The sequence below is a fragment of the Hemitrygon akajei genome, chromosome 14, assembly GCF_048418815.1.
Source record: "Hemitrygon akajei chromosome 14, sHemAka1.3, whole genome shotgun sequence".
NCBI classification, from domain to species: Eukaryota; Metazoa; Chordata; class Chondrichthyes; order Myliobatiformes; family Dasyatidae; genus Hemitrygon; species Hemitrygon akajei.
The window spans coordinates 71478317-71490573 of NC_133137.1; the positions used below are offsets into that span (position 1 = coordinate 71478317).

General features: G+C 41.8%; 1 protein-coding gene across 5 annotated transcripts in view; it reads left to right on the forward strand.

The window, feature by feature from the left end:
- Window positions 1–1724: 1724 nt before the first annotated feature.
- tbc1d22a (TBC1 domain family, member 22a) overlaps window positions 1725–12257 on the forward strand; it is a 274507-nt gene continuing 263974 nt past the window's right edge. For 2 of the 5 annotated variants that reach the window (XM_073066369.1, XM_073066368.1), the window contains exon 1: window positions 1725–2000. In XM_073066369.1, the coding sequence (XP_072922470.1) occupies window positions 1930–2000 (71 nt within the window). In that variant the 5' untranslated portion in view covers window positions 1725–1929. The remainder of the gene's footprint in view (window positions 2001–12257) is intronic. The other 3 variants (XM_073066364.1, XM_073066366.1, XM_073066367.1) reach the window with 2 other exon arrangements.

The window sequence follows — 12257 nt, forward strand, 5'->3', positions numbered from 1 at the left end:
GTTCTTCCAGCAAACTGATGCCCTCAATTCCAGAATCTCCAGTGTCTTATTTTCCATCCGGGTAAGAATCTGGCATTTGCCATTGCTCTTAATAGCCACCACACTGCCCGCAAAACTGGAATGGAATCAAGTCTTCCCAAATCCACAGTATGATGGATATTCATTCCTCGGTAGTGGGCCTCTTGGTTGTTTGCTAATCTTGGCTTTCTGAACACAGCATCTGTGATTTGTAAGATCAAATACAGATGTAAATAAACTTCCAAAAAGTTTGTTTAGTTTCTGGTCGTAAATAGGAGTCAGTCATCAATGGAAATTAGTAATCAGCTTGAAGTTAAAAACACAACTTTGCAAATAAACTTTGTAGCTAGAAGACACTCTTTGTCGGAAAAGTAAGGTGCTTGCTCCCAGCATCCTTTCTTACTGGTCATGAGTAGAGCATAAAGCAATGGGTTTTTAAATTGGTGTGGTTTCAAACAGAAAAGTTGACTCTTAAATTGCTTAGTTCAGGGAAATTTGCAGAACAGATGGCTAATATCATTTAGCACATCAATAGCTGATGTGTTTATAGCTGTAAGATTTTACATAATCAAGGAAGTTAGCTTCACAGCATTTATGAAGTTACCCAACTGGGAGAGAAAGGGTATAAATGTAGAAAACAGTTCAGGCTTATCCAAACTGAGGTAAGGAACATCAAGAAGAAACCTGGAAGAAACATAGAGTGAATTAGAATTCATTCATCCAGCTTCAGTTTCCTCAACAGGTGACTTGTTCATCTGCATCATGGCATGTCTTTTCAGTTTATAGGAATTGTATCTGTATATTGGACATTCATAATCCTTTGTGCTTTATGTTTTAGAAATAATTCGTGTTTTAGAAATGGTTTGTGTATCAGAAATAGCTTGTAATTTGTAAGTGTTTAAGATAGAAATCCACTGTGAGTTTTAAATGTGTTTCAAGATTGTTGTTTGAATTTAAACATGTATCACCGAGAACAAACGAACTGTGTTTTGAACCACTTTGTTTGCTGGAAATAACTTCTTGTTTGGGAGTACACTTGCATTGTGGGTATTGGCAGCGAAACTCACTGTGGTGAACAAACAGGGAAGTGAAATTTTCTTCTTAACATTGGGTAGTTACAGTATAATTTCCCTTTAGTGAGAGTACTTGTGGCTATTTATATCCAATAGGGCTTTCTGAGTTCAGAACTTCATGGTCTGCAAACTCAAGACCACCACATCAGCGGCTAGCAATGAAGAAGGTTCTATATTGCCTAATTTGCACAAACCTATCAAAGGATTCAGAAAACATTCATTTAACCGTCAGCAAAATCGGCTTCAGCTTTGGGCCTTTTGCACTCGTGTCTATGTGGACTGGCAGAAAAATCTGCTCGTCCACGCATATGGATGTAAATGGAGACGCAAGAGAGAAATCTGGAGCAATACACAAAACGCCAGAGGAACTCAGCAGGTCAGGGCAGCATCTCTGTGGACGTTTCAGTTCGAGATCCTACACTCTCTTTACAGTCTATAGATGCTGTCTGACCTGCTGAGTTCACCTAACGTTTCGTATGCGCGGAAGCTGGACGCCTAGTTCCAGTATTACTCAACAGTGCAAAAACGGAACTAATGAGAGCGTACCGGGAACTTCCGAAACTCTAAACGCTACATTCCCACCGACGTCACGAATAAACCCGCCCACTTTGTGACATCACCGATCGTAGACGGGAACATTGACAGAAGGCAGCGTCTAATTGGTGCGGCGGTTACCTTGGAAATTCAAGCCAATAGAAAAGATGTTTCTTGGGGATGGAACATGGCGCTCTTGTAGCAGTGAGCCAAGCGGCTGTAGACTGGAGTAACTGTGAATGGTCGTTGTCAGGGGACAGCTGCGCCTGTGTCCGGCACTTGGTGGGACTGGACGCTTCTTCCAATGGCAAAGATGACAAGTGACGGCGGAAAGAAGCAGTTTTGGAAGCGGAATGTTTCCAAAGTTCCCGGCAGGTCAGTGACGTGTTTCGTGGATGACCGGGCCGGACCGAAGCGAGTGGTCTCACGGACTGTGTCGCTGGTCAGTGGTCTAGCCGATCTTCGGTGTCAGGCTCCAGGTGCACTGCCTTAAGGGTGATCGTGTTGGGCGACTTTTAAGTTTTGTGGCGCTGCTTGGAAAGTGGCTAAAGTTTTAAAAATCATCAAGTCAGTGCACCTCGAAACTTAAGCATAGATCTGTCAAAATTTAGTAGATCGTGTGTTAGTTAAGCACCGTGTGCTGTGTATTTCCCGTGGCCAAAAATGAAAGAAAGGCAGGTTTCGGAAGTGAAAGTTGGAAAGTGGAAGCTAGTCATTTAATGTTCTTCAAACTCGCATCAAGACTTAATAATTACTTAATTTATGTGATTACTTTCTATAGTTAACGAGGCTATAGGTAATTGGCTCCTTCAGTGTCAAGTACAATTTAAAGATGAATTTCATGAAGAAATATCGATGAAGTTTACCTAAAGATGCAACATTTTTTGGAGTGCTAAAATGTATATTTATGAATTCCAAAAGTTTTGGGCAGTAGTTTGTGAAGTCATGATTGTCATTTGGTGAAACAAATTGTGGATTCTGAAGGCTTTTGAGTTGGAGAATTTGGATATGGTTTGGGGATACAAACTGCTAATTGCTTTGTCAAATCAGTCATCCAGTGGTCATTATTGTCAGATGAAGAATGCAAGTGTTCATGAATTTTTATCTTTTTTTTCCAGACTCCTTTCCATTATTCTAGTCAAAAGTTGTTGATGGTTTTCCATGATGCAAATTTAAAATATGCATTTTCTCTATCCCTTGCAATGAATGAAATCTTCATTAAGCAACAAATACATTCCTTTTATATAGTGGCTATTCAAGTGTTAGTCAGGGGAGATGTGCTCTGTAGCTTTTATTTCCTTGACCATGGACCTGACATAGGAGCAGGTATATGCTCTTTCATGCCTTCTCTGCCATCTTGTTAGACTGATATTGGTCTCCTTACTTTGTGCCTGGGCATTAGAAACATTTGAATTTCATGAAATCTGATTTGGTTTTGAAAATAGTAAATAACCTGTTCTGGGAATGAGGGGAGAAATCCATCCTTGTCTTATTCTTGAGAGAATGACTCTTCATCCAGTGCCAATAACCTCCAGTTCCAAATTCCTCCACCAGCGGAAATGCCCTTGCAGCACCTACTCTATCAACCCCTGTAAGAAGTTTGCATTTGCCGATGAAATTGCCTGATGCTCTTATGCACTCTGGATGATGTAGGCCTTGTCGATTTGATGACTCCTCAGAAAATAAGACTTTGATTCCTGGAATCAAACAAGTGAAACTTCAGTATGCTACAAGTTTCAGGAGCCTAATGTCAGACCATCTTTTATAATGGTGAATCCTTGCAAAGTGTCAGACCCCAATTTGACGTGGTAGGTTAATGAAAATCGGTGTCAAGTAACTGGCTATAGTGTTCAAGGCCATCTTCAATCTCTTGCTGTAGTCGGAGATTCCCACCTGCTTCGAAAGGTCAACCATTGTGCCAGTGCCCAAGGAGACTAGGATGAGCTCAATGTCTATTGCCCAGTAGTACTCAGATATACTGTGATGAATGGCAGTGACAGGTTGGTCATGGTTAAAATTGACTCCTGCCTGAGCAATGATCATACAGTTTGCCTACTGCCACAACAGGCCTACAGTGGGTGGAATTTCTGGTTTCCCACTCTGCTTTGAAGCATTTAGATGACAGCAAAACACATGTCAGACTGTTGTTTATCAATTACAGCTCAGCATTTAATACCATCAACCCCCCCTTAATACTAATCAACAAGCTTCAAAATCTGCGCCTCTGCAACTTGATCCTCAAAGCTACAATCGGATTGGTAATTACAATTTGGGTGTTCAACCAATGTGAAATAGACATTGCAAATAGAAAAAGAAATAAATAATAAACAAATAAGCAATAAATAGCAAGAACATGAGATGAAGAGTCCTTGAAAGTGAGTCCATGGGTTGTGGGAACATTTCAATGATGGGCCAAGTGAAGTTATCCTCTCTAGTTCAAGAGCCTGATGGTTAGGGGTAATAACTGTCCCTGAACCTGGTGGTGTGAGTCTTGAGGCTCTTGTACCTTCTTCTTGATGGTGAGAAGAGAGCATGTTTTGGGTTGTGGGGGTCCCTGATGATGATGGATGCTGCTTTCCTGCAACAACGTTTCATGTAGATGTGCTAAGTGGTGGGGGAGGACTTTACCCATAATGGAATGGACCGTATCCACTAATTTTTGTAGGATTTTCTGTTTCAGGACATTGGTGTTTCTATACCAGGCTGTGATGCAGACAGTCAGTTTACTTTCCACTACACATCTATAGAAGTTTGGGAAAGTTTGCATGTCATGCCGAACCTTTGCAGACTCATGAGGAATTAGAGGCGCTGCTGTTCTTTCTTCGTAATTCCACTTACATGCTGGGCCCAGGACAGGTCCTCTGAAATAATAACAGCGAGGAATTTAAAGTTGTTGACACTCTCTACCCTCAGTGTTTATTTTTGTATCTTCAAGTAATTTTTGTTTTGCACTGTATTTTTACTACAAAACAACAAATTTCACAACAAATGTCAGTGTTAATGAATCTGATTTTGATTCTGTGTTTGATCTTGCCATTTTTTGTGCAGTTTTGTCACAATTACCTAATTGTTGTATTCCATCCTATTTGCAATAAAGACCAACATCCCATTTAAGTTCCTGGTTACTTGGTGTAGCTTTGTTTTCTTGGTATAAGGGATAAACAACATTAAATAATCTAGTACCACTTAAATTATTTTTTTCTCTGTTTTGCATATTGCAGTAGAAACCCAATATTATTATGGTTTATCTGTTATGACCCAGTCACTTAACATATTTATATCCTTAGCAAATTCTGTGTCCTCTTCACAATTTGCTTTCCTGTGACTTGTTTATGTCAGCCAATTTTTATACAGAACATCCAGTCCCTTCATCAAATCACCAGTTATGGATTGCTTGTGTGAACACCACTTCATCTTATGGGACAACACAGTAGTGTAGCAGTTAACAGCAGCGATACAGGTTCAATTTATTTATTGAGATATGGTGTGGAATAGGCTCTTATGGCCCTTTGAGCCACGCCACCCAGCAATCCCCCGATTTAATCCCAGCCTAATCATGGGACTGTTTACAATGATCAATTAAACTGCCAACTGGTACGTCTTTGGATTGTGGGAGGAAACTGGAGCACCTGGAGGAAACACATGCAATCATGGGGAGAACATACAATCTCCTTACAGGTAGCTGTGGGATTGAACCTGGATTGCCTGCACTGTAAGGCATTGTGCTAACCACTGTGCTATGTGCCACCCCTTCCTTGTTTATAAGGAACTTGTACATCCTTCCCATGGCTGCTTGGGTTTCCTCAAGGTCTTTAGGTTTCCTCCCACATTCCAAAGATGTATTGGCTCCTAGGTTAATTGTTCACATGAGTGTAGTTGGGTGATGTGAGCTCACTGAGGCAGAAGTGTCTGTTACTGTATTATATCTCTAAGTTTAAAAACATTTCTGCTTTTCCTCAGTTATGCAGTCCTGTAAGCTAGGAAATTATCCTAATTAATTTGAAAAAAATTATAACTTTGGTGTTTGGAAATCCAAAGACAGCCACTGATTTCCTGATGTCCACTTGTTGGTTCCAACCTTGAAGAATGCAGTTAAATACAATTACCCTTTCATAAATCCATGTTGACTTAAGCTGATGCGATCATGATTTTGAAAGTATTGTTACAACCTTAGTAATATATTTTAGTATTGTTATTAATGTCAAATGGTAGGCACGCTATCTGCATGATCTCTTGTTACCAACTGTGTTGTTTTGCGATGATTGGACTTTTTGGTGTCAAGATCTTGAGGAAGACGAGAACTAGTACGTTCACCATATCTGTGACCACTTCCTTTAGAACTTTGGGATGGAGGCCATTGTTCGAAGTTCAAGATACATTTATTATCAGAGTATGTATACATTATACAACCTTGAGATTAATCTCCTTACAGGCAGCCATGAAACAAAGAAACCCAAAAGAACTCATTTTTTAAATAAAAGATCAACAAACATGGGGGGGGGGGGGGGGGTGGGGAAGAAAACCAAATCATGCATATAGTGTTCTGAACTGAAGTCCACAAAGAGTCTGCCTGCAGTCCCTTAGTTTAGCGCAGAGTGGAGCAGTGAGCTGATTCGGCTCAGGCCCCAGCACCCTGACCTTTTAAATCTCGCCTGGCGCCTAAACTGACGTCCAGTCACCTCAATACACATTGGGACCTGGGTCTCACTGCCTCCATTCAACCGGAACTTGGCATTTCTAATTTGGCCTGGCACTTTAATCGATCAAACCTCAAGTCTTTCTTGCTCTCAGCAACGGCCCTGTTTCATTGCCTCACCTCACCTCACCTCACCTCAGTTCTGGCACATGGAAATGCCTCCAAGTCCACAGGGAAGTACAGACTATTGCTTGCAATGATTGTTTGCAAGATAAAGTGTGGTTAACAAAGTTGGTTTTCTTTGATTTGTTAGCCACCAGCCAGCAGTCGCTGAGGTTCGCTGGATGTCCAGTGGACTGACATCAGCTCAACTAATTTGCCTGGTACCTCTTCTCTCAATAATGATTCTTCTTCATTCTCCTTTTGATTTCTTTTTTTTTGTAATTTTTGTCTTCTACTGTGAAGATGGCTATGCATTATTTTACATATTTGTCATTTCTTTATTTTCCTTTTTTAAAAATTATCCTCTCACACTGCAGTTTTCTGGTTTTGTCATATTGGCTTAGGTACTCAAAGCCTCAACCAAGTTGGAGGCATCTGAGGATTAGATAGGGCAACTCGGGGTTTATGATGAAATTTGTCAGTGTATTAGTAATGCTTTTGGCATAATAAATAAGAGGCCTGGTGAGAAAGGAGTTTGATGTGATTGGTGGGTGGAAGAGGAGTATAAGATGACTGGTTGTGCCAGGTATGGTGAAGTTGGGAGGTTTTGGCAGCTGAATGACAGATGGAGGCAGATAAAGATGGTGGGGGTGGGGGAAAGAGGGGCAGAGACAGCAAGGTGGTGGGGGTACAAAGGAGTGTGAAGACCGGAGATAGTTGCTGGAGGAAGATGAGTAGGAGCACAGGAATTACCACTGCTGAGCTCTAAAGGATGTAGTGCTTGCTTTTGGCTGGACTAATTCTTTGGGTCCGACTGAAGTGGCGGGTCCCGAGCCTGAGAGCCAACAATGAATTGATGTTTGGCCAATTTAAGTGCTAAACCAGATTAAAAAGATTGAGGTGTTGAGGCCAAGGGTGGTGGACTAACCAGTGTTCAGCTCACTATGTGAGGCTTTGCTTGCTTTAGCGCTGAACCGACTTTGCAGCTATAAACTGCAGTCATCGGCATTCACGTTGGAGCTGAACCTTTGGACTTGCTTTAGGGGACTCTACGATTCATGTTCTGTGGATTGTTTGCTTGTTTTGAATTGTTCGCACAATTTGTTCTTTTTGCATATTGGATGTATGACTATCTTTGTGATATGGGGTATTTTGTAAATTGTGTTGTAAATTGGAATCCCTAGGCAATTTCCCCTCATAGATGATGCCTGACTTGCTGAGTCCCTCTAGCATCTTGTGTGATGCATTTGGATTATTGATTTGTTGTATAAGTTTGCAGCTTCTTAACTGTAAGTATTTAGAGTGAGATGTTAAATGAAGTATTAAACAAGATGAGTTGGGAATGTGCTGTTCAGTTTGTCTTTAAAACAGGGAACAGTCCAAGAGAATTGTAGGGAGTCAGTTCTGAGGGGTGAAAGCTGGGGACACTAACTAAAATTTTTAAAAAATGTAACGGGATGTTAACTTTATCGGTGGCTAGCTGAGATCTGTTGTTTGTAAGTCCTGGGTTATAGGGAAACTTGGAGCTCAGTGTCCTGGGGATCACCAGTTTAAAAAAAAATAAGGCATGGCAGAATTAGGCCATTTGGGCTATTGAATCTTCTCCGCCATTTCATCATAACTGATTTATTCTTCCTCTCAACTCCCTTCTCCTGCCATCTCCTTGTAACCTTTAGATGCCCTAATTAATCAAGAACCTATCAACCTCCGCTTTAAATATACCCAGTGAACTGGCCTGATCAATTGACTGTGGCAATGAATTCCTCAGATTCAACACCTTCGGGTTAAAGAAATTCCTCATCATCTCTGTCCTAAATGGGCGTCCTTCAGTTCTGAGGCTGTGCCCTCTTGTCCTAGTCTTCCTCACTATAGGCAACAACCTCTCCACATGGACTATGTCTTGGCCTTACAATATTTGATAAATTTTAATGAGATTCCCCCCCCCACAACCAATTCTTCTAAACTCCAGTGAGTACAGCCCCAGACCCATCAAACGCACCTCATACATTCACACTTTCATTCAGAATTGGGTTTATTATCACCGGCAAGTGACGTTAAATTTGTTAACTTAGCAGCAGCTGTTTAATGCAATACATAATCTAGCAGAAAAAAACAATAAAAATAATAAGAAGAAATAAACATTTATGTTGAGTAGATTAAAAAAGTGCAAAAACATAAATATTGTATATATTTTTTTAAAAAGTGAGGTGGTGTCCAAAGATTCAATGTCCATTTTGGAATCGGATGGCAGAAGGGAAGAAGCTGTTCCTGAATCATTGAGTGTGTGCCTTCAGGCTTCTGTACCTCCTACCTGATGGTAACAGTGAGAAAAGGGCATGTCCTGAGATTGTTCTCGTGAACCTCCTTTGGACCCTCTCCAATGCCTGCATATCTTTTCTTAGATAAGCAGCCCAAAACTGCTTACAATATTCCAAGTGTAGTCTGCTGAATGCCTTATAAAGCCTCAGCATCAACTCCATGCTGTTGTATCCTAGTCCTCTTGAAATGAATGTTAACATTGTCTTTCCCTTCCTTACCACTGACTTAACCTGCAAGTTCACCTTGAGGGAATCCTGCATGAGGTCTCCTAAGTCCCTCTGATTTTTCAATTTTCTCCCTGTTTGGAAAATAGTCTATACTTTTGTTCCTTCTACCAAAGTGCATGATTATACATTTCCCTACACTATATTCCATCTGCTGCTTTCTTGCCCATTCTCTAGTCAGTCCAAGTCCTTCTGCAGACACCCTGCTTCCTGCATTCCTGGCATTCCACTAGTGTCTTCCACAGTAAAGACTGATATAAAATCCTTAAGTTCCTCTGCCATTTTTTTTCACCCCCATTCCATTCCATCATTATTTTCCAGAGGTCCAATATCCACTCTTTTACTCTTTATATATCTGGAAAAACTTTTTGTATTCTCTTTTATATTATTAGGTACCTTAGTTTCATATTTCATCTTTTTGCACCTTATGGTTTTCTTTGGTTGCCTTCTGTTGATTTTTTAAAAACTTCCCAACCCTCCAACTTCATACTAATTTTTGTTCTATTATATGCCTTCTCTTTTGCTTTTATTGGCTTTGACTTCCCTTGTCAGCCAAGGTTGCCTTGTCCTTTAGAAATCTACTTCTTTGGGATGTATCTATCTTGCACCTTCTGAATTGCTCCCAGAGACTCCAACCTTTGCTGTTCTGCTATATTCCCTGTTAGTGTCCCTTTCTAGTTAACTTTGGTCAGCACCTTGGAGACTCCAACCTTTGCTGTTCTGCTATATTCCCTGTTAGTGTCCCTTTCTAGTTAACTTTGGTCAGCACCTTGTTCATGCCTCTGGAATTCCCTTTACTCCGCTGTCATAATGATACAAACTGCAGGGCGAATTCTATCATATTATCATCACTGCCTCGTAAGGGTCCCTGTATCAAATCTGGGTCTTTACATAGCACCCAATCCAGAATTGCCATTCCCCTAGTGGCCTCAACCACAAGCTGCTTGAGTAAGTTATCTTATAGGCATTCTACAAATTACCCTTCTTGGCATCCAGCACCAACCTGCTTTTTCCCCATCTTCCTTCATATTGAAATCCTTCATGACTATTGCAATATTGCACTTTTCACTTTGCCTTTTCTGTCTCCCGTTGTAATTGGTAGCCCACATCCTGGCTACTGTTAGCCCTGTATATAACTCCCATCAGGTTCTTTTACTCTTGCAGTTTCTAAACTCTACCTGAAAGATTCTATATATTTCAATCCTATGGTGCCTCTTTCTAAGGATTTGATTTCATTTGTCCCAACCAAGCTACCCCATCCCCTCTGTCCACCTGCCAGTCCTTTTGATACAATGTGTATCCATGGATGCTAAGCCCCCAACTGTGATCTTCCTTCAGCCACGACTCAGGGATGCCCGCAACATCATACCTGCCAACATCTATCTGTGCTACAAGATCACTTACTGATTTTGTATACTGGTGGCAGCCATTTTGTTTTCCTATTCCTGTCCCCACACTGACCTCTCAAGTCCAATGTCTTCTGCACTACCAATGTGAGGTCAATCACCAACTTGAACAGCACTTCATATTCATGTTTTTCCTCAGTGTTTTACAGTCCAGTGGTATGAACATTGTATTTTCCCATTCAAACTAACTCACTCTCCCTATACTCCTTTCTTGGTGCTTCTCATGTCATCCCACCATCCCTACCCCTGCTCCCCCAATGTCAATTCGTTTATTCCTTCCTCTCACCATAAACCTCTGCCTTTGCCTTTTTAATTGGGAGGCAGAGTGGAGATGTGTATGTCGTAAAGGAGGTGTAAGGTGCTTCTTCCCTCTGCTAGCCTGCAGGCCAAACCTCAAACCTGCCTAGCACCCCCCCCCCCCGATCAGTGTCATGTAAAACCATGGGAGCAGGCAGTGGATGGTTGTATGAGCAGCTGGTGCATATCACAAGTCCTGGTTATGTGACCACTGACACCAGGCAGACAATCTCTGAAGAGTGTTGATAATGGCTGGGGTCACCCATCTTGTACAGGCACTGTCTCTTAGAAGGCAATGGCACACTACTTCCAGAGAAAAATTTGCCAAGAACAATCATGGTGAAGATCATGCTTGGCCATGTTATACGACATGGCACATAATGACTGAATGAACTATGGGGAAAAACATTTTGGCTGTCCCCCTTATCTATGACCCTCAAACTGTAGGTCAAAAGAATTCATGTATCCCATAGGGAGATTCACTAAGGTCCTCGAAGTTGACAGCAAAGCTTGCTTTGAGGAAGGTGAATCAACTACCTTGTTTGTTGAACTGGCTCCCTTGGTAACAAAACTTAGAACAAGACAAGACAGGAACTGGCCTTTTGGTTCACTATGTTTATCATACGTCCATGTTAATTTGAACAAATCTCATCTGCCTGCATATGGTCTACATCCTCTTTATGTGCTTGTCTAAAAGCCTCTTAAACATTGCTTTTAGATCTGCTCCCACCAGCATTGCTATTGGATCTGCTTCTCTCACTACCCCCTATATATCAGAGTTCACAACTGATACTCAACATATCAAGAGGGAAAATAATGCCATGACTGATTATCTTTCACTGCCAGTCGTTGAGGCCATACTCATAGGGATTGACCATGCTAGTATGGCAACTGACCAAACTCCTGAACCAGAGCTCCAGGCTTACTGAACAGCAGTCACAGCCTAGGGTCTGCTGACATTAAGTTTGGGGAACCTGGGGTTTCTCTTTTATGCAATGTCTCAACTAGGCAGCCTTGCCCCATAGTGCCCGTAAACTGGAAGTGACTGCTCATGACTCCATCCATGGCCTCTTGCATCCAGGCTGGAAGGCCTCACAGAAACTGGTTGCACTAAAACTTGTGTGGCACCACCTTAGAAAGGACTTGCGTGGTCGGATTGCAGCCTGTGTGGATGCTGGCAGGCAAAAATTAGCCATCATACACCAGGTACCCTTGGCACCTTTGAGTTCCTGAGCAATAGTTTGACCATGTCAGTGTGGACCTTGTTGGTCCTCTTTCCCTCCTCCTGACATTTCACATACCTCCTTACCATGGTGGCCAGAGGTTGTTCCTCTAGCTTTGACAATGGTCACAGACATGGCTCAGGCATTCATCAGCACCTGGGTCACTCAGTTTGGCACCAATCTGATATTTCTTCTGACCATGGTCCCCAATTCATATGAGACCTCTGGGCTGCATTGGTCCAGAACCTTGGCATTAGACTACATCACTGTCCAATGAGTATCACCCATAATCTGATGGCTGATGAGAGTTGTTTCACTGCTCCTTAAAGGCTGCTCTGAGGGCTTCCCTGACTGATGAGTGTTGG